Source organism: Trematomus bernacchii, unplaced genomic scaffold (assembly GCF_902827165.1).
Source record: "Trematomus bernacchii unplaced genomic scaffold, fTreBer1.1, whole genome shotgun sequence".
Taxonomy (NCBI): domain Eukaryota; kingdom Metazoa; phylum Chordata; class Actinopteri; order Perciformes; family Nototheniidae; genus Trematomus; species Trematomus bernacchii.
The window spans coordinates 1,409,180-1,428,620 of NW_022987772.1; the positions used below are offsets into that span (position 1 = coordinate 1,409,180).

Genomic DNA, 19,441 nt, shown 5'->3' on the forward strand with positions numbered 1-19,441 from the left:
CATCAGTGCCAGATTTGATTTCCATCAGGCAGGGTTCATGCATGCAGGTTGACAGGCCAGCAGCAGAGCTCCAGGTTCACCTCCGCGCTGAGACCCAGCTGCACCGACAGGACACATCACGATGTTATCACACGTGTTCAATCGGAGAACCACTTGTGTTTGTCGCACTGAATAACTTTTACATGACACTGTGTTATATCTAGCTTTGTATTGGTTTATAGCGCTTACCGTAAATATATAAAGAAGTCTAGTTAGAGTATATTTAGCACACTATGAATCACCAGTACCACAAAGGTCAACATTTCAACTTTACTATTCCAATACAACTGTAACTTATAAAGTTAGGTAGAGTAAATAGTGCCCTAACAGCATTGGAAGTTAGCCATTAGCTGAAATCTGCCATAAGTCTTCTCTTCTCTTTTTTGAGGATGATCTATTTGTATGCAGGGTCCTTGTTCAATAAAGATATAATAATACAAATAATAACAATACCTTTAACGTTAGTTTGCTGATTAAATTAGCATAGTATGCTAGCTTTAGCATACATATGAGCTCCGTTCAAGTCATTTGCTGCTTTGTTATAAATTACATAGGTTTATAAATTACAGATACCTTTTGAAATGTTAAGCTTATTTCTTTTAATGTTTTTAATGTTTTACAATACCATACCAATATTACTGTAACTAATAAAGTTGGGCCAATGTCCTAAATAGAGTCTTGTTGATGTAATACGACAATAACATGGGGAAATTAGCCATTAGCTAAAATCTAGCATAAATCAACTCTTCTCTTTTTGAGATTAATGCATTTTATGCACGGTCCTTGTTCAAAAAAGACACAATCACAATAATACAAAACTGAACCATGTTAGTTTGCTGATATAATTAGCATAGTTAGCTATAGCACACTCCTGAAGTTGATGAATTTATTTGCTGTTTAATTAAAGATTACAAAGCTTTATGAATGACAGTTATATTAAGATATAAAGCTGTTATTGGGGAAGGTCTGAAGAACGTATTCCAAAAAAGATTTGGTCAGTAACCTGCAGCTCTCAGACCTTCCTCTAAAGACAGCCTGTGTAACAGCAGCAAAGTAATATTAACACATTTCAAGAATGCCCAGCATCCCTGTTAATCACGTGCATGTTTTTATACAACTTGTGATTTAATTGCAATGCCAACACCATCAACGTCATCCCAGGAAGCCGTGTCTCCGTTATGTAGCGAAGCGAAAATGAAGGGGGTCGTGATTAGATAGAGTGTGAAGGTTGATACAGTAAGCGTGCATGTGCCTTGGTTAGATGTGTAATTAGCAGGAAACTCCCCCCCCCCACCCACACACACACACACACACACACACACACACACACACACACACACACACACACACACACAGCCTCCTTATTTTCAGTAGTGGGAGTACGGTCCATGGCCTAAATGGGAAGTGTGGGAGTAAACCAGGGACAAAAAGAAAAGTGTAGAGGTCAGTGTGACCCCTAATTGTTGCTTTGTGGCCATAGTGTTAGTCATTGAGTGTCATTATGTCACTGTCTTTCACTTTACACCAAAAAGGGAACATTTCTGCACACCTCATTCACCTGTTTTGGGGGATATCAGACAGCCAGTAGACCTGCAGTTAAAGCCATGATCTGATGCATTCGTTTACGCCAACAGGGCGATGCATTCTTCCTTGCAAGTCGAGGAAAGACTGAACGATAGCTGCTGCATCCTTCAATAATTGTAAAGACTTGTACACACAGATCTTCTTCTGCAGGTCTTTTACACTTTCACGTCCAATGTCTACAATGTCTTAATGAGGACCACTTAATGTGTGTTGTTTTCTTGAGAGCCTGACACTTGATCATCACTCTCACCGTCAGCAAATCAAACTCTCCATATCAGACTCCTTAGATGTTTATGGGTTGTCCATGGTCACCTCAGAGTGTTTTTGTTACTTTTATCTTTGTCTCTGTTGCATGCTCTTCAAATGGCGCTTGTTTCTGGTTCCTCCACCTTCATAACGAAAGGTTGTCTTCAGTTTCTTGCTCAGTAGTCTCTGGGAAACATTGTGATGCTGATGAGACTCTTGATTCCCAATGCGATTGTAAGACATTAACAAACGCAAATTGTCCTCCAAACAAGATAACAGCACACACACTCCAGCATCCCCGATCATACTGGATCTGCAGGGTAACTATAAATGCAGTAGAGTAAAGGCTCTGAAATGTACACATTACATGGAAAGCATGAAGTGAAGACGTGCACAGCAGTGTTTCTCTCCTGGGGGGCAACTGGTGCAATGTAAACCAACAGAAATCAAAGAAGACCCTTCAGTTTTTAATGTAGTCTGTTAATAAATCACTGTTCATGCTAGATCCTGCTGTGCACTTGAACTCTGATTTATGTTAAAGTAGAAATACTCAAGTACCTCTTATTTGTACTTTCCACAACTCCCTTTTTTCCCTTCGGATTCCCAATGAATCTGTTTTGTTGAGAACTCTCAAATGGAGGGCGTTGTGATATAACTGAGAAGAAAAAGACCCCGAGAGACAAGAAAGAGGAAGGGGAAAAGGCAGTGATGGAAAGATACAACAAAAAGAGATGAAATATATGATGGGAGTCTTTTTTTTTAAATGCTTTAAAGTTATGATGAAAAAGCAGCCACTTCAGTTAAACATGCCACTAGAGCAGTGTAGGTTTCAACAGTTGCCATTGGCGTCACTAGTGTTTTATTTCCTTATCATTACTGGTATGATTGCTAGTTTTTCCACTCAGTTCTGCAACATGTTTCAAATCCTCACAGCAAAGGCCATTGAGTGGATATAAAGTCATCTGGGAATTGTGGAGGGAAAACAAAGGAAAGTAAGTGCAAAAGAGACGAGGGAAGAAAGGAGAACATTGACATCTGATTGATTGATAACCCAGAGTGGCTTCCTGATTAGATTGTGTGTGAGTGTGTGTGTTTGTGTGTAACTGAGACTGAATGAATGCTAAGGAAATTGGACCCGAATGCACCCAAGTGCAGAAAACGTGGTTAACAATGACCTTAATGTGCTGCCTCCAATTCATTTTGAGCCCTCACACAGCGCCTCTGTTACCTTTACCAGCTGGGGAAACATTTGATTAAAAATAAATCAGCTTTTCACTGGTGTATTTTAAACGGCTGTTGCCTCGTTCCCTTTAGCGTTACAAAAGTCTAATGCTTCTCTCCTGCACAATGGCTTTTTATCCAGGCAAGGCTCGGCAGTGCAACACTTTGCTCCAGATTAAGCATCTCGGCAACAACAACGGATGTATTGCCTCGACAATTTCTACTTATACACTATTTGTGATTTCTAAAGGATGAATCCTAATGAGTTTAGTGATCAAAGGGCATTTCCTCTAACATTTCCTGATGTGGAGAAGTTTTATTTCTCAACATTTAGCCTTCTGGACGAGAACAAATCCTATACATTTGATGAATCCTAATAGTTTTTTCATGTAGTTTATTATGTGACGTTGGTTATCTAATTTCCTCTGAAGCAGGTACAGTACAATACTACATGTATAGATTGCAAAGACATTTGGTACACAATACACACATATCCTTAAAAAGTCGTTCAAATATATATCCTAGAATGTCCTATAATAAAAAATACCGTAAACATTATCATACTAAAGGACTGCATTGAAAATATCATAAAACAAAGGTTATAGTACAGTATGTCAAAAACAAATATTGTATAAAGGAAAAATGTCACAGTAGTGTGTCCCCAAAAATATTGTTGTTTAGTATTTATTTTTAAAGATATTGTAAAAATGATCATATAATAGTTTGACAATAAAAAAATATTGTGTAAAATGTCAGTGTGTGTAGCAACCATTTATTTGACCAGAATGTATCATCAGGAAAAGTTTTAACTTACTTACCCAGCTGTACTTGGTGTCAAATAGCAAATGCTAGCAAGCTAACACTCAAAACTAAAGATGGCCACCATGGTGAACATTCAAATCAACATGAATCAACATTATCTGAAATATCTTGACCCACATTTTGTTGGATTGCCAATCATTTTTAAAACAGACCTTTGAGTTCCCCAAATGATGAAGCCCGATTTCCAAGAAGTTTGGTAAAATCATCAAGGTCCCAGCTAATTCATTAAAGTGCTAATTAGCAAGTCTGAGCATGCAACATTACTTTCTAAACATCAGCATTTTACCATCGTTATTGAAGACTGGTTTGACTGCTGATGTTAGCATTTAGCTTAAAGCCCTGCTGTGTTTTAGCCCAGCTTCAGCCCCTAGCATGGCTGCAGCCTCTTGTTGTCCTGCAGTGATTCGGCTAAAGTAAGGGGTACTCTGTCCCTCATGTCCAATTATATATTTGCTGTCAAACTGCTGTAGGTGTTTGGATTTCAGTCCCTTTTTTTGTACCCAGCTTCACTATGTGCAGCCTGTGAAAACATATTTTTCTCTTAGGAGCACAATGTCTGTCTGGAGCCTGTTATAAATATGTATGGATAGGGAATCATTCAGGTTCAATTCTGCCTTTCAATTCAATTTGATGATATATGTCTGCTGCAGTAAGTCAACCACCTCCCCAATATTTTCACCGTATTTCACCGGAATCTCTCACTTTGAAGGAATGCTTCCTCAGACCCTCTGACTTATAATGTACCTCTCTGCTCACCCTGAGCACCACTGAACCACTTGTTCCCTCCCAGAGGCATCGTGCGACACATTAGCATGCAGAGGCTCCCCCCCCCCCCCCCGCCCCTCACTGATGCACAATCATCAAGCCGCTCTCAGGCTGTGGCGGTGGCTGAATGGGGCTCTCCTTCATGATTTACATGCAAACGCTGCCAGATGCTCGACGCTCGGGAATCGTTTCATATTCTTACGCCATGACATGAAATATAGCCGTCAAGTGTGCGGCTGCTGCTCTGCATATGTTTGTGTTGCACGTGTGTGTGTGCATTCTCTGTTGACTTTACTGCTGAGTTTATGATGCAAACCAGTTTCCGTAACAATGCCGCCACGAGCTATTCATTTGGCCCTTTCTGATTACATTTCAGAAGGAATGAAACCCCGACAGAGCGGAGACTCGCACGGCTGTGAATATATTCTCAGATTGCTGTTTATTTTGTATTCAATTTGTGTTTAGGCGCATAACAGGAAATAAAGTGTAGGTCCCAGTTTTGGTTAGGATCCTGACTCTGTCATAATCATAAATCAAGGAGCAGAACGAGGGACAGCTCGCAGATAGGATTATGTTATTTTCCATCACTTTTCAGACTTTTGTAAAATGACTTTGTCTTCAGGGAGCTTACGGAGTAATGTGTTGCCAAAGATATAAAAGCTGATAGGGCTCTGTGAGCACAAATTCAGAATAACAATCTCTCTGCTTTGTTTTATTGTCATTGTGAGCATCAGGACCTCAGACTTTAATGCTTTAGTGCTGTGTCATTGCAGATAGGCACGGTGTAGACGATTCATTTTAGAGGACGGACAAGTGGCTTCATGACGGAGAGGTTTACAGCAGATTTTCAAAAGTATGTTTATTTCTGTCTCGACCAGGCCGTCCTTCCCTTCAGTGCTCGCCATTGTTTATATCACAATAAATAGGGAGCACATTGAGCCGCTCGGGGCGACAGTAAATTGTCGATAGGACCATAAATATCAGCTGTCCGCCGCTCAATATTTGTCACAGTTGGTGTGTGGGGAGGACGCAGAAGTCCAGTGGTGCTTCAGAAGATTTCTGGATAGCCTGAGCAGCGGTCCCATGTTCGTCAAGGAGTACAAATCCGTCTATTGAACTTTTTAAATCTCTGCTAAAAACTCACCTCTTTGCACTGGCATACTAGTTGAACATGAACTTTTGAAATGTGTTATTGTGCTTTTATATTCTTTTTTAATCGTTGTTTTATTATCTTACTCCTATTGTGTTATTCTATATTGTATTTGCTCCCTGTACAGCACTTTGGTCAACTGAGGTTGCTTTAAATTTGCTATATAAATACATAAAGATTGAGATTGAGATAAGGAGCGGGTCATTTGTCAGAAGGACTACATGCCCTCTTGAGCTGTGCACGCCACCTCAAGGCTCCTTCACACCATGGGGACATTTGGCAATTAACCGGCCTTCTTATAGCACCAATGCTCGGGCTCGGGGAGGAACGGGTTACAATTAACTGGATTACATAATCAGGATGATTGGATTACTGTTACATTTGTAAAAACGTGGTTAACTTGAAGGATGAAAATGTTAAAATACATTTTGAATTGTTGATAAACTCATGTTTCTTTGTAGGTGCCTGAATATGCTTAATGAAAGGCAGGGGGCACATTTTTGATCCTTGATCTTGGTTTCTTCTGTTCTACGGTCAAATTGTTCTGTTGCCTGTAACTAATTGGTTCATGATAGCATCAGTATTGTGGTTTGAGTTGAAATGCTTTATGTTGGAAGGTCAATGTTAAGAGGCTACAAAAAGACATGTTCTCATTTCAATAGAGAGCTCCAAGAATGAGTCTTAAAACCCGGAAATTATTTTTTGGATGTGTTTTTGGTTGTTAGCCTGCTCAAGAGATTTTAAAGTAAATACCCCAATGCTGAAATTAAAAACAGCGGTTGTGTCTGAATGAGACAACAAAACGTCATCACGCTAACATTAGCCGTCTTAAGCTTAGCGGTGGTGACGTGAAGTCATGTGACCGTGCTGTAGTTTATTTGTAGCCCGACATTAGCTTTGCGCTTCAAAAATCATGAATTGGTTTTAGGAGATTATCCTGCTGAACAAAATCATAAATGTGTGTTTGTCAAAGAGCTTTAATGTTTGACACTGAAATGCAATGAAAAATATCCCATTGATTTTGTGCCTGCAAAAACACATCATCACTTCAGCCACTTTGTTATAGCAATATATTTATGAATTAACCTGCTGGCGAACCAGGGCACTTCATGGCAAAATACCGCCTCCGATAGATCTGTGAACAAGCTTAAAGCATTTTGACAGATGGTTGGTTTAGTTCACCTTTTTTCCCGAGCATGTTTGCCTTCATCTCAATGTTTTCTCCGCTTCCCACTTATGGACCTAATTTGTTTCAAATCCATCGTTAACTAGAAGCGTGGCCTTGCCTCAGTAAGTTATCCTTCCTGTGTTCTCCTGTTCATTTTACATGTCCTCAAGTTAATTCCAGTCCTAATTAACTACCTTTGAAAGGAATCTGTGTGATAATTACCACAAGGAGGTGGAGCGGAAGCAATCACACTCTGCACAATTTATTCCCGACCACAGGGAAAACCCTACCGAGTCACCCGCTGGCTTTCTCTTTCTTGTCCTGAAAATCACCTTCAGCAGTCACTGTAGAGGCAGAGACTCAAACTATCGGGTGGTCCCTCTGATCAAAACAACCCTGCTGAGTTTTTGTCAGAGTGGTATATTTGCACACATAATTATTACAATAAGAAACACTAAAATATGTAATAAATAAACTGTGCAGGAAACCCAGAGGCAGCTGTAAATAATGGCTCCTGCAGCAGAGAAGGAGGAGGAATAATGAGTGAATGAAATGCAAATAACACCTTATTTCACCAATGAGGAGAATAGAGCCTGAATGATGACCTATATTGTCAATTGAGGCATTGAAACACCAGAAACTAGACCCGTCCAATATGGTCCTGGTTTAGAGACAATGCACCAAGCCACAGGCAGTAAGGCTGATATCCTACGTAAACATTTGTGTTATTAATGTATAAAAAATGTATTTGATATTACTAAGCGCTTGTTAAAGGGGCCTATTCGTTTTTGGGGGGGGGGTTTCTCTTCCCTTGAGTGTGTTATATAGGTGTTAGTGTATGTAAATGGTCTGCAAATGCTACATTCCCAAAGTAACAATGTAATATCACTATGTAACACTCAGACTTCTATTGGATAGCTCTCCAACACATTGTATGTGATAGGCTAAGGGGTGGGACATATCTAAGCGGTTGACCAATCGCAACAGAGCTGGCCAGCTAACCAATCAGAGCAGACTGGGCTCTGGTTTCAGACAGAGGGTGAAAAGAAGTGCTGCAGCACAGGCAGTATGAGAAAAATAAAGAGCTTTTTGAACATTAAAGAATGGAGACATGTCCCAGTAGAGACACTACATACTGATATACACCTGAACATCAGCAGGAGAGGACTCTTTAAAGTAGAGACACTACATACTGATATACACCTGAACATCAGCAGGAGAGGACTCTTTAAAGTAGAGACACTACATACTGATATACACCTGAACATCAGCAGGAGAGGACTCTTTAAAGTAGAGACACTACATACAGATATACACCTGAACATCAGCAGGAGAGGACTCTTTAAAGTAGAGACACTACATACTGATATACACCTGAACATCAGCAGGAGAGGACTCTTTAAAGTAGAGACACTACATACTGATATACACCTGAACATCAGCAGGAGAGGACTCTTTAAAGTAGAGACACTACATACTGATATACTCCTGAACATCAGCAGGAGAGGACTCTTTAAAGTAGAGACACTACATACTGATATACTCCTGAACATCAGCAGGAGAGGACTCTTTAAAGTAGAGACACTACATACTGATATACACCTGAACATCAGCAGGAGAGGACTCTTTAAAGTAGAGACACTACATACTGATATACACCTGAAAATGAATGTAATAAATTAATTACCTGAAATAAAAGTTGTAAATACTTTTATTTCGGACAAAAGTGTTCTGTTCATTCTAGATAAAACCCCACCAGGACAGTAAGAATTGTTTCTTAGATATCTAGAAGGGGGGAGTAAATGATTTATGCACTCTTGTAAAATCTTCAGGATTAATGGTACTTCTTGAGGTTACTGACATGGCGAAGACACGAAAAAACACACTTGTAATTAAAAAGGAAAAACCAACAGCTCCCTCTTGTACCTGACATGTAGCCCACTGAGTACGATGAATGAAATACTGCTTCCTTTCCAAAAATATAAAAACTAAGCAGTGTGTGTGGGTGTGTGTTTAAGGGAGACATTAAAACGTTTTCTCTCTGCAGTTGTTTTTAATTGCATCTTTAAAAAGGTTAGTTTGATTATGCAAACAAGGTGTCAAAGCGCAGAGATAAAGTTGGCTTGTGTCTGAAAGGTGGTGAGTTCACAGGTTCGCTCGCTCTTTTCATCCATCACTGAGAACACAGATTGATAACACCTTAATGAATGAGTCCATTTTAAAAGCCGGGAGGGGAAGGCGCCTCTGTCTCTGCTCCTGTAGAGTAAATTGGATTGACTTCTAAACTCAGAGAAACAGATGATGCAAATGTCACACTTGATCCATTGATTTGGCAGAATTAGCTAATGCACCTGTGAGCCGCACCTTGCATCATACAGCCAATGTTTGAACATTGAGTAATGCTCACTGGTGTCTCGTGGAAAATGATGGAGGCATTTCATCTGCAGAGACATTTTGCAAAGAGAAAAATAAAAAGGATGTGTGTTGGAAAAATACGTTGGCTGGCAAAGCATTGAAGGATGTTGAAGGATGAATGCAATTTAAATAACCCTCAGAACAATTCTATGCCATTGTGTTCTCAGGGTTTTTATCACGGTACGGATTTATTTTATATCATTGTGTTACTTACTACATTTTTTTAAAACATTCTTTTTGCTATGAGCACCAACTGGATGGTCTATCCTTTACACATGGTGCTAATGAGCTTGTCACGACTCAGTTTGACAGCAAGGGAGGAGGATGATACAAGTCGCACACTTACCGATGGAAACATCCGGTCCAATCTGTTCCAAAAAACAGGCTTTTCTGTGTTTGTTCTTATTGTTTCCGTCTGACAGACTCAGACAAAGCAAGCTTTCATGCAGTTTCTAAAGTGACCTCATCGACATTTTTCTGAAATGTCTAATTATTCTCATTGCGAAGCGCACAAAGAAGGCGGGGCATTAGGTATGGTGCTCTTTCTGAAGGTGGCTGCTCCATGCGCTCTGTTCTCATTAGAATCAATTGAAATCAATGAAGAAAAAGATGCTTTGTGGACACGGGCCTGTAGATTTTCCACAAAGAAATTCCAAACAAATTAGTGTATTTTTCTCTCTCCTTCGTTAAATGTATGATTTTTTTTTTGGTTGTTGTATGTCTTTTGAAGATCAATTGCATTTCTTGCCGATGTGTGTGATGCAGCTGTGGCTATAGGGCTGGATATCTATTTTATTATTTTGTTTATTTTGTAGAGACAGTGCCTCTTATTGAATATCAGTATAACATACATTACCTAACATATGCATAACATAACAAGTTAGCAAAAATACTGATTTAGTCCTTAGTCTCTAGACAGGTCATACAAATAGAAAAACATTGTACAATATCTAAGAACAAATATACAATACACATAAAAAAAATGTCAGTTCTGGTTTACTTTAGGCAATTGTTGAGATGAGTCCTACAAGTTGAATATGTAGGGCAAGAGCAGAACCCGAGAAATGTCCAGAGATAAATTATTGGATTGCCTTTACCAATTGTTTTCTATACATTCAGGATTTACACTTTGAAATCTCTTCTTGTGAGATTCAGATGAGTAATATTAGGCCTGTATCAGCAGCTGATTAGCTTAGCTCAGCGTAACGGTTGGAAATAAGAGGAAACAGATGGTTTATTCGCTTAATTCAAAGTTCTTGCACTTCAGAAAACTTTATTGGTGGGTTGGTCGGATCATAAACTGAATTTAATGTCCTTATATTAAGGTTTAAGGACATAAAAAGTGTGAATAATGTCAGTAATATTGATGGCGAGGGTGCATAGTTTATTTGGTTCTTTCACAGTTATTCACACAGAACATTTATTAGAACATGAATTATAATGGAACATATTATCAAAGACAGACACTGCTTTAAGAGTAATGTTCATTCAAAAACGTTAACATTTTAACAATTATCCAGCTTTTGTTTATGACCCTAACATATCTGCACTGTATGATTTACTTGTTAGTTTTTAGGAGCAGAACATCTAAGTTTTCAAGTCATTTTAATATAATTTAGCACTAAATAACTAGTAGTTTAATTAAACCGTAAATGTGATATTTTTGGCTGCAACAATTGTATTGGTCATATTAAATACTAGACCATTCTACCGTGACACTGCTATCAATTTATCATCTAGATAGTGACAACAAAGCGACAAGTTCCTTTAATGTTAAACTATAATTTGGGAATTACCAGTATAATGTTATAAAAGTAATTGAAGTTTGCATTAAATACAGACGAATGGACTTTGAAAATATCTGAATCCATGTATGTAAAGTTGATTCTGAGGTTAATATGGATATTATTTTTCACCAGTCCTCTCATATCAAACTGGAGTAACTTGAAAAAAGTTATAGAAAAAGGAATAGAAAAGTCACAAGTTAAAAAACCATCCAGTCTTTAGTCACAGTCTGAATTAGACCCAGTGGCGATGCGTAGTGCTTGACGAAATGTACCTTCTGTATGAACCATATTACTACTAAAAAAAGTTGTGAAGAAAAAAAGAGAGATGAAAAGAATGGAGAAATAGCAGAAGCTTGGCTCATTTCATTTTCCCATTTCACCTGAATAAATCAAAGTTGGTTTAATAGAGAGGAACTTTGCTCTCAGATAGACGTTTCGGAGGGAAAATGTCCACTTCCTGTTCCAATTCCATTCTGTGCAGAGGCAACGTCTCGGAAGATAAAAAACCCTTTCCGAGGCCATTGGGCCTTTTCATCACTCAGGTAACATAAATGCAATTTTTTTTAGATGGTCTGAAGTCAAGAAGTCCAATTTCCACTTCACTTCTCTAAAAACCTTCATCTCGCAAAGAATCAAGAGGGAGCTTTTTGTGTAGTTTCGAGTTTGGGGGGTTTGGAGGGAGGCCATGCGTCCCGGAGGAATCATCGATCTGCCACTGAAGTCTGACCAGATGGAGTTTCATACCATTTCATCGCACTAAAAAGCTGGGAATAATACCAGAATCCTTCTTGAGTAATCTCTCTTTTCAGTAGTTCAGTAGGATTTCTACCCTTCACTCATTATAACTTTCTATGCAATGATTGTACATTGTTTTGAATGTAATTTTTGTATTTATAGAGAGCATAACACTTTGAATTCAAGATGGCCAAACTGTCACCAGTAAAGAAAAGAAAAAAGAGTGCAAGAGAAGTAAGAACGTTTAAAGAGAGAGTGATGGACGTCAGAGAAATCTGCAGAAGAAGACAGACAGGAAGTAAGCACTAAAGGGAACAGCAGAAGAAGACAGACAGGAAGTAAGCACTAAAGGGAACAGCAGAAGAAGACAGAGAAGGGGTGTTTCTCAATGTCGAGGACGCTTCCTTGGTATGACATGTCTTCTGAGTCAGGTCCTTCAGAAGCGAGTCAAGAATCCTTCCTAGCCTCGGAAAACGAAGAATGGTCGGAACAGGCTAACAGGTGTGCAGGTGTGCGTCATATGAGAGGCCCCGCCTTACATTTTCTGGCAAAGATTTTGGAAATTGGTCCGTGCGCAAAGCATTGTGGGGATTTTAAGACTGCGGAGGATACACATGTGCAGCCTCGACATTTCCCGCAATGAAGGACGCCGGCCTCGGTAGAATTCCAAGTATCCTGGACATTGGAACAGTCCTTCGGCGGGACTCGATGACGTAGCATCCTTGAAATAGTGGCTCTGGAGGAGCCTTCCTCGACATTGAGAAACACCCAGGAAGTAAACACTAACGGGAACAGCAGAAGAAGACAGACAGGAAGTAAAACACTAACAGGAACATGGATGAACTATGGCAGTGTTTAAAGACGTGAACAGACTTGAGAAGTTACAGAAAACCTCCATTAGTGCTGCCAAGTCATTTGTAATCACTATTATGAGTGAAGTCGCTGGTTAATTAGTGTTAGTGTAACTGTAATAAGCTTCATGTCATAAATGACCGCCTCACTGCAAGGTATCCATTACTCACCATTGGCCTGTGGTCCGCATGTTGAGCTGTTTAAAGTATTGTTATTTCTCTACTTGGTCCAACGCATTGTGTCATAAAACACATTCCTGTCAACCGGGCTACTTTGCTATTTTCAATTAAAATTCAAAAAAGGTCCCAGACATGATTTACTGTCAGCCGATGTGATGCAGTTTCCTGTTCTGTCACCGCTGTGTCCAGAGAACTATACAACTCTGACAACTGCAATCTTTTGAGGAAAGAAACAGCGAGTGGATATAAAGTCAAGAGCCGACTCAGTGGAGCTGTGACAGACACTCTGTTTACCCACAAACCTGAGTCCCTGGCTCACCTTGACAACACAGTAAATAGCAATCAAGACCCAGTCATATCAAATTATAGACCCTGAGCTGCAGGGAGGTAGGGTGCGACGAAGTGACACATGTGAGCATCAATTTATTTACAACGCTTGCTCTTATGTACGGGTTTTATAGCAGAGTACTCGCTTTATTGGAGAGTTGTGCACAGCAGAGAAACAAGTCGTCATTGAGCGACTGCCTACACGTTTTTTTCTGAGCAAATGGGTGAAACCTCAAGATCTGCGCTGAACTTAAAGATCCCAATGCTTTTACACAATTGTCTTTTTCAGTTAAAGTCAACAGGAATTAGAATATACTTCCAACTGAGCTTACAGACCTTTTGCCATGCTGCAGTCATTTATTATTTTTTATCCCTACACTTCTTGCAGTACCTCGTTCTTAAACTATCTCTTTTATGCATGGTTTTCATGAATCTGTTATTCCATTGTGTTTATTTATTGTGTGTCTTTCTTTTGTCTTCCTATTGTGTGTTCATGTTGATGTAAAGCACTTAGAATTGCCTCGGTGTCTGGAAATGTGCTGCAGTATATAAATAAACTTACCTTACCTTATCATTTTTCAAAATAGTCACAGGTATTCATTAGCCTCAAGAGACTCATAGTTTCAGCCTCAGAAAGAACGATGTCGCTCAAGAAACACACCGACTTTGTGTGTCACTTTTTATTCCTTCACGCCAATCCAACCAGATTTCATGATAGTATTCCTTTTGTAAATCCAACATAAACTTGTTTTAATTGCTCAATTTCTATATCTTTATACTTAATCTTAGTTCATAAGGGTAGGTTCTGGTAGAAACATGAAGTCATCTTTCTGCATGCACCCTCACTACTCCCTCTTCACATTTACAACACTGTCACTGCTGTAACTCATGTTCACGGGCCTGTGGAGGAAAGCAGAAAACAAACCTCCCACCTCCCCGACACTCACCCACATGTCACTTGATTACTATTAGTTAAAGCTCTCCTCCAGTCATATTAAACATCTTACTTTGAATAATGCCTGGCATGTTTATCCCACAAAGCTTAATAAACGTATAAGAAATTATTGAAATTAAATCATCTCTTTCTACTTCATTGGAATATTCAGAATCTATGAATATGGGAAATATTTTCTGTTTAATTGCCGGACATAATATGCTTTCTATTGCACTGAAAAGTCCACATTCTACTTCCCAAATCACGTGTTAGTTGTGCACTGGAGCTGAATGGGCTTACAGTATTGTAACATATTTTAGAAGCAACTATTATTGTGTAATGCATTTAATACTTAATTAAGGCCTTTACAATTGCCAAATATTGATTGTAAGGTATCCTATTGGGCTAACATGTACAATATCATGACAACACTACATCGATGATTACATGATACAACAGAAGTTGCTTTTATGTTATATTTATATTAATATCAGTCATTAAGGATGTTTCACATGTAATAGAACAGTGTAACACCAACAATTTGAGCTCAATATTTGGTGTCTGAATCCTTAAATAACCCGTCCTTCTCATGTTCTTCTTCTTCTTCTTCTTCTTCTTCTTCTTCCAGGTCCAGTGGCTGTGATCAGTGGTGAGGAAGACTCTGCCAGCCCTCTTCATCATGTCAACCATGGGATTATTACCCCCTGCACTCTGGACGCAGGTCCTGATGCCGTCGTTATAGGAATGACTCGTATTCCCGTGGTGGAAAATCCTCAATACTTCAGACACGGACACAACTGCAACAAGCCGAGCACCCGTAAGTAAAGCTTTGTGGTGGAAATGCTTGAAATGAACAAAGAGTTGTCTTTCTGAGTCTTTAATCTTTTGCAAAAGAGGCACTCAGCAATGTCTCCACAGCCGAGTGCAACTACTCAAACTGGAGAGTTTTTTATACAGTTACAATGAATACATGCTTAGTCTTGAGATAATTGACCCGTGACCTTATCAAAGTAAAATAGACCCATGATCAGATAAATTACTTTTGTAACTCTGGCACAACAATTTCCTTCGGGATAAATAAAGTCCTATCTTATCTTAATGGTCACCTTCCTGAGTGCTGAGATCTACTGTCTCTTGACATGTACAGTAAGGCTTATATAGTAGTATTATTTATATGTTTAATATAACATAGCATTCAATTCTCTGATAATCATAATGTCCATTACAGCTCTTACCGGTCATCATGGCGGTGGTGATTTGATGGAGATACATAGGAACTGCTGTTGTTATCAAATCAGTATTTAGGGGATTTATCTGATCAGAGAGCGAGTAATCAAACCCAATGTCTTCATAGTTTTATTTAAACTGTTGCATCCCCATTGTAATCTGCTGTTTATCTTTACAATGAGAATTGCCGCAGCCCTCGGGGCAGGAGCATAATTTAGTGTCATCAACAGTCAGTGTGATCATACGCTTTTAGCATCCGCTGGCTCTGTTCCAGGCTCTTTATATAGGAGCTATTTCAACAAAAGAAAAGCCTTCTGTATTGCAGTGTTTCGACACCCCTCCCCTCCTCTTCTATCTCTCTGCTTCCCCACGGGACTCATGTTCCAGGTTTGGGAAAGACAAGACCACTTTATGGCCTAATTACTCACAATTACATCAACTGCTCAAGAGAATCAGCAGAAAAACAACTGTGCCAGGCGCCAGCCTGCTGCTTCCTTTCCTCACAAAATCAGTCGCACCAACCGGATTTACTCAGGGAAAACAGACACTCCTGCTGTCTGACTGGCAGCGGGCGAGTTTAAACTATCCTGAACCCTTTTAGTTTGGATCTTGTGTCTTGGCTCGCTTTCAAAATGGCCGTTGGTCAGCTTAACTGAGGTTGACTTCTGATTTGGAGCAAATGAGAAGGAAGGAAATCCCATTTAGAGGTGATAAATAAATGACGGCTCTTATGTTTTATGAATTGCATGAATTGTTAATGGCCAGCCGGTGACTGATTTATAACGTCTCATGCCTGGAACAGGAGATCTGATTGCCAGCTAATGAATAAATGACACTGAGCACAAATGAAACTTTTTACAGATTACCATGTGACCAGAATTAAAAGTCCAGACCATGGCTGTGCACCAGCTTTGACTTATATAGTATAGAATATTCACTCCTTCAACCTTCATCCCTTACTTTGACATTTCACTCGCAGTGTTTGCATAAAAAAAGGAAATTAACCTTGAATTCATCACAAGGTCATAATGGCCACTGCTTTCTGCCGGCGGCTGGAAAAACAAAATGGCTCCGAACGGCTTCTGCCTCTGCCGATCATTCACTGAATATGAATGTATTCTTTCCCCTCAGGACACACACACACACACAGACACACACACACAGACGAGAAAAAGGAAATGTCTGTGTGTATCCGTGTGTGGATCTACAATGTGTGTGTAGGTGTTTGACAGAGAGGATCAATCAGTGCTCGTATGGGGATGTAGGCGGAATCGTTAGCGTGGTTTGTAGGTAGAATGAATTTGCTGATTTCTCACCTCACTTTTTCTTTACCTTCTCAATGGTTTGATAATTGTCTGCAGTAAGAGGTCTCTCGGGTGCTCTGTGGATTCTCTATTGTGCTGCTGGCCTTGCTCAGACTCACTGTCTTGCGGCTCAGATACAGTATGGCGGCTTTGTTGATGCTCGGCCACCAATCCATAATGTATTCATTCATTTACTTGAAAGCCTTTTATCCAGGAGAATAGCTTGCTGCCAGTGCCACACACACACAAATAAACACATACACATACATCACTGTAATTCTATCTTTGTGAGAACCCTCTTAAACATTATGTATTCCCTTACCACTTACCCTTATCTCAACCATCACAACTAAATGCAACAACCCTAATTCAAACTTTATTCTAAGCTAAACCTTAAATGAAGCGAGTTTAAGACCAATGGCTGATGGGTTTTGTGGATTTTGATACCAGTACAGTATATACTATAACAGTAAGTGGGAGGATGAGAGAAACATGTGTGTTAACACAACTCTAACTTTGTTTAGACACAACATGTTTTTTTCCTAGCTTCTTTTTCTTTGAATCAACCATCACAACTAAATGCTTAACCCCAACCCTAAGCCTAACCTGAACCGTTGTCTAAACTGAACCTTAGACAAGTCTTCAACCAGGCCTTTGAAAAAGAGGTGACTGGCCAATGTCTCTCACTGTCCAATAAAGGTCCAAGTACAGGAAAAATACACACACACAATCCTAGTTCTTCCCTATAATCCAACAGTAGTCACACTAGAAAATAGAAATGTGAACACACTCACATTATTTCTTACCAATGTCCTTCAGCAGTCTTAAATCCACTACCACCACCATTCTCCTGTGTAATTCATAGTGTTCATGGCTGTGGGGCTGTGTGCTTCTAAAACCAGTTATTGTAGTTACAGTGAGGATGAGGAGAAACTGTAAATAACTACTTTCATACTACCTTTGTGAGCACCGTCATATAAATGATGTATTCCCTAGCCTCTTAGCCTTACCACAAGCATCACAACAAAAGACCTAACCCTAATCTGAAACTTAATATAACCTGAACCTTGAAACAAGTCTTAAACCTCAAAAAGGCCTTTCAAGAAGCAAAGACTGGTCCAAAATGTCATCACTATCACTGTTCAAGTTTAACAACAATACACACATCCCACACACCAACATGTCTTCTTACCTATGTCCATCAGGAGTCCATGTCCACCACCACCACCACCACTCTCCTGCGTAATTCATAGTGTTCATGGCTGTTGGGCTGTGTGCATTTTTAAACCAGGTCTTACAATAACAGTGAGGATGAAGAGGAGGACGAGGAGGAAAAGTCTGTTGCTGCTGTGCTGGCTTCTGTTAGAACAGCTGCTTGTGATGGGAAATCGCCGGCTGCAGAGCTCACACCAGTGGTTCCAGTTCGCCTTACCAGATGTATTATTCAGTGTTTGAACCTCAAGTTAGGACTGTGCTGTATTTATACAGCATATGTGTGGTTGTTGGAGAAAGCACAGCCTGAGCACACAGTATCTCGGCTGTAAGGCTGCAGCACATCAAAGAGTATGGTCATTCCCACATTGCAAGAAATAAAACAAAAACTATCCATCTGGAGTTGCCCTCTAGTTGAACTGGGAACCTGTGTACGTGCTCTCGTTGATCCGATATCTCACAACATAACCAAATAACCGAATAGAAACACATTAAAGCACAGACACAGAAGTGGCTGGAGCTATAATACACTGGAAACAATGGTGCTCCAAAAACAAGTTAAACAATAATGAAAACAAGCTGTTTTCACTTGAAATAAGTAAAAAAACAGCCAATAGAACAAGTGAACATTTGCTTGTTAAGATTTCTTGAAATAAGAAGGGATATTTAGATTAATCAGATCTTGTAATTGGGAAAACTAATTTTGAACTATATTTGACAAGAAACAGGACATTTTGTGCCGCAAATGCTCAAAAGTTTTCTTTTTTCTGATGTTAGTTGGTGATTTTCAAATAAATATGATTTATTTTACTTGACAAGATGATGCATTGTCTAAAAACAAGACCCGATATCTCACTGCAGTGTTACTTCTGAAGTTATTGTGTCTTATATCAGGTGTAAAGACATATTCTGACTAGAAATTAGACAAATATACCCTTCATAAAATGAGCAGAGAACATGTCTACAGTAGTAGAGAATACTACAGTATTTATACACCTTTTGAACATGTGTGGAACTACACCATCGGATCTTGCACAATCATATGTAAACACAAAAATGTACCTTTTGACATGGTGTGATCATGTACTAATGACATTGCAGAAAACACAGACAGCATAGGGAGACTTCGTGTACCATCAGTATAGTTGGCCCCTTAACTCATGGCATGACTTACAGCACTTTATTATATGTCCATGATGCCCATAACAGTGCGGTTGTCAACCAAGCCTGAGAAATTGTGAGCACAGCGAGAACAATGTTAGTGCTGTTGTCATTTTGATTCCAATTTAGAAACATGAAATGCCGACATTTGATTGGTTCATCTTTTGGATGAACTCCTGGCCTCAGCTTTAGTTGCGGTAAACAGGCGAGCTGTGACCGATTAGGGCGTTTGTTGCGATCAGCTCTTTTTTTTGTATTTCTCTAGCCAGGCTGAAAAAGACCAATCCTGGGGAAATATAGCCGCATTAGGGAG

General features: G+C 39.5%; 1 protein-coding gene across 2 annotated transcripts in view; it reads left to right on the top strand.

Moving 5' to 3' along the window:
- The window catches only part of ntrk3b (neurotrophic tyrosine kinase, receptor, type 3b), a 245,194-nt gene that overhangs the window by 178,111 nt on the left and 47,642 nt on the right, over positions 1 to 19,441 (top strand). For both annotated transcript variants that reach the window (XM_034148840.1, XM_034148839.1), the window contains exon 12: positions 14,853 to 15,041. In XM_034148840.1, coding sequence (XP_034004731.1) covers positions 14,853 to 15,041 — 189 coding nt within the window. The remainder of the gene's footprint in view (positions 1 to 14,852; positions 15,042 to 19,441) is intronic.